At 37.2% G+C, this 3,729-nt stretch overlaps 1 protein-coding gene across 1 annotated transcript in view; it reads left to right on the forward strand.

Annotated features, from left to right (window-relative positions):
- The first annotated feature begins 435 nt into the window (after positions 1-435).
- LOC122088619 (wall-associated receptor kinase 2-like) overlaps positions 436-3,729 on the forward strand; it is a 3,478-nt gene continuing 184 nt past the window's right edge. Inside the window, exons 1-3 of the mRNA XM_042657933.1 lie at positions 436-1,454; positions 1,661-1,828; positions 2,667-3,729. The exon at positions 2,667-3,729 is cut by the window's right edge and continues 184 nt beyond it. Of these exons, the coding sequence (XP_042513867.1) occupies positions 581-1,454; positions 1,661-1,828; positions 2,667-3,729 (2,105 nt within the window). The 5' untranslated portion in view covers positions 436-580. The remainder of the gene's footprint in view (positions 1,455-1,660; positions 1,829-2,666) is intronic.

Raw genomic sequence — 3,729 nt, forward strand, 5'->3', positions numbered from 1 at the left:
TCAAAACTCAACAAATGCTGTTTTTCAGGTCGGATGACTCAAGGGAACAGTCTCAATCAATACCAATCTGAATCGCATTGGATCAGACAAATTTAATCTTTTTTTTTTTTCTTTTCAAATAATCTTTATAATCTTTTTAGCCTCGAGTCTTAACAGTAGACTGATATCCGATCAATCTGCAACCGATACTAATCCAATCCAATTCACCGATACTGATCCGAGATTACGAACCATGCTCCATTTATTATCTCCTACGCTTAATTGTTTATATCCAATTCTCCATTTCGTGGAAACAATTAATTATTAGAGGGAAGGCTTCTGCCGACACTAAATTCACAATGGTACAAGCACATGTTGTCCCACCATATAAAGACTCCCAGCTGCATAGACACGCCAATTAATATCTTCTCCACTAGGCTATGTGAAAAGAAATAAATTACTGTCTTGTTTGGCAACGGCTGATTCTTATACTTTTGACACCTAACTAGAATAGTCCAAACTGGAGCATAGAAGACCTCCCCTGGTTCATTCCTTCTCCAAGAGATCAAAGAAGAGATCAAGAGTAGACACAAAGAAGCTGATGGGTAGTAATCCTTTTATGGTACTGGTGCTTCAGATCCTCCTGTTATGGCCAGTTGCAACATCATCATCCATGATTTCTTCAATGGCAATACCTGGTTGCCAAGATAAATGTGGGAACATAACAGTTCCTTACCCATTCGGATTTGGAGCTGCAAATTGTTACAGAAAAGGGTTTCAACTAACTTGCAATGATTCTTACAACCCTCCAAAGTTGTTCTTATGGCACAAGGAAGTTCTGAATGTTTCATTACAAGGGCAGGTACAAATCCAATCCTTTTTAGCTCAAGATTGTTACAAGAAGTCTGGAGACCAGTTATTTAGGTATGAACCTTACTTCAATTTGGATGGTCCTTTCACCTTCTCTGACACAGAGAACAGATTCACAGTTCTGGGTTGTGACACTATAGCATCCATTGGTGGCTTAAGTCAGGAAAACTTCAGTAGTGGGTGTAGCTTAGCTTGTAGTAATGGAAATGTTGTGACTAACGGGTCTTGTTCCATTGGTTGCTGTCAGACCTCCATCCCAAAAGGTTACAAGTTCTTCAACATAAGCATCACCAGCAACTACAACCACACCAATGTTTGGTCCTTCAATCCCTGTGGCTATGCTTTCTTGGTTGATTACAAGTCTCTAAACTTCTCAGTATCCTATCTCTTCAGTGATTTCAATGTCACTAAAGGAAGACAACTCCCAGTTGTGCTTGATTGGGCAATTGAATGGACAGCCAATAGTTCCCAATCATGTCAGGACCAAACTAGTTATGCATGTAGCAAGAACAGTAATTGCTACAATTCCAAGAATGGTCAAGGTTATAGTTGCAGTTGTTTCTCAGGTTACCAAGGGAACCCTTACCTCCCAAATGGATGCCAAGGTATTCCTTTCTCTCATCCCTTACCTGCATATTTGAATATTAGAAAATAATTTTTGAAGACATGTCTTACTATAATTTGTCAAATTATTAGAACTGCATAATCATATCAGAAAATTTTATGTATAATTAACCATGAATGAAAATGGCCACTAAAATCGCATTTACAAACAAGTCTTCTAAACCTGTTATGCTAATTTATGTTGCAGATATAGATGAATGTGAGGGCCCAAAGAATAATAATTGCATTTTGCATTGTACCAATTTGCCTGGGAGTTACAAGTGCTCATGTCCACCTGGTTTTAGTGGAGATGGGATGAAACAGGGGATAGGCTGCATTCCCCTAAGGAAGTCTAATCTGATACAGGTCACCATAGGTAATACTCATTATCACATTTTATATATATGTGCATCCTACTACATCTTTTCCTTCTTTTTAATTTTAATTTTTTTAAAGAAATTCCCTCTAGGAAGAGTAATGATATGGTGGTAAAGAGTCAGAAGACTAGGTTAATTGGGCTTTAAAATATGAACTAGTATCAAGTTGACTTCATATTTCGAAACACTGAGGGTTGTGCTAGACATATGGGGGTTAAAATGACTGCCCCACCCCCTACGAAAGACAATGATGCCTGCCTTATTGATGCTTTTAAGAGCACTCTCATTGGCCCATGCGCCGATGTATGGGCTGCGCTACCTCCCATGTATATATATATATATATATATATTTGGAGAGAGAGAGAGAGGTATATATAAATAATCTGACTTCACACAATCTAAGTCTATACTGAATGTAGGGCACCTTTTAAATTTTTGACAAAGGTGGGGTGGTGTTTGGCCTGAACCTAAGAAACCCTTGTACAAAAATAATAAAATAAAATAAAATAAAATAAAAAGGGACCCAGGTAGAAAAAGCAAAGAGATTTTTTAGATGTCCCATACAAAAATTTGAGGTTTCAAATTTTAGAGGGATATTCTCAATGTTACATGGAGTTGTAACCATTTGATGTGGACTAAATAAGACAAAAGACATATGTAATAAGACTTGCTATACCATTTTTATTCCTCATAGGGCAAATAAAACAGTCCCCCTACATCTACAAAGAAGGGAAAATTCAGTATTGGTAATTTGTTATGGTCTCTATGTAACCAATTATGGTTACAGAGCCAAACTGATTTTAAAATGGCTAATTTTTTCAACATTTGGACTTGCAGCTTCTGTCTTGGGTGGTTTGGGATTGTCATTTATACTCTTTGGTTCCACATGGTTACATAAAGTATTGAAGAAAAGAAGGAAAAGTAAACTCAAACAGAAGTTCTTCCAACAGAATGGTGGTTTCTTACTACAACAAATATCTTCAACAAATGGAAATATTGAGACAACAAAAATTTTTAGTGAAGAAGAATTGCAAAGGGCAACTGATAACTATAATGAGAACAGAATTCTGGGTCAAGGAGGGCAAGGTACTGTCTATAAAGGTATGCTATCAGATGGAAAAATTGTAGCAATCAAGAAATCCATAGGAGTTCAAGATGAAGGCTTAATTGAACAGTTCATTAATGAGGTTATCATTCTATCACAAATCAACCACAAAAATGTTGTTAAATTGTTTGGATGTTGTTTGGAGACGGAAGTTCCTCTACTAGTTTACGAGTTCGTCTCTAATGGAACTCTTTTCAGTCATATCCATAATAAAAGTGGCGAGTTTATCTCCTTAACATGGGACAATCGTGTGAGAATTGCTACAGAAGTTGCGGGAGCGCTAGCATATTTGCACTCAGCAGCTTCCATACCTATATACCATAGAGATATCAAGTCTACTAACATACTCTTAGATGACCGATACGGAGCCAAAGTATCAGATTTCGGGATTTCAAGGTCAGTGCCAGTTGATAAAACTCACTTAACTACCTTAGTTCAAGGGACATATGGATATTTAGACCCGGAGTACTTCCAATCAAGCCAATTCACAGAGAAAAGTGATGTTTATAGCTTTGGAGTAGTACTTGTGGAGCTATTAACAGGGGAAATGCCTATTTCTTTAATGAGATCACTAGAGAAGAAAAGTCTGGTTGCCTATTTTATTTCATCAATGGAGGAAAATAGCCTCTTTGAGATCCTTGATGCTCAAGTTGTAAAAGAGGGTAAGAAAGAAGTACTTGAGGCAGTTGCTGTACTTGCAAATAGATGCTTGATCATGAATGGTAAGAAAAGGCCAACAATGAAAGAGGTTGCAACAGAACTAGAGGGATTGAGAGCTTCTCCATCAAAGAATTT

Source organism: Macadamia integrifolia, chromosome 9, assembly GCF_013358625.1.
Source record: "Macadamia integrifolia cultivar HAES 741 chromosome 9, SCU_Mint_v3, whole genome shotgun sequence".
Taxonomy (NCBI): Eukaryota; Viridiplantae; Streptophyta; class Magnoliopsida; order Proteales; family Proteaceae; genus Macadamia; species Macadamia integrifolia.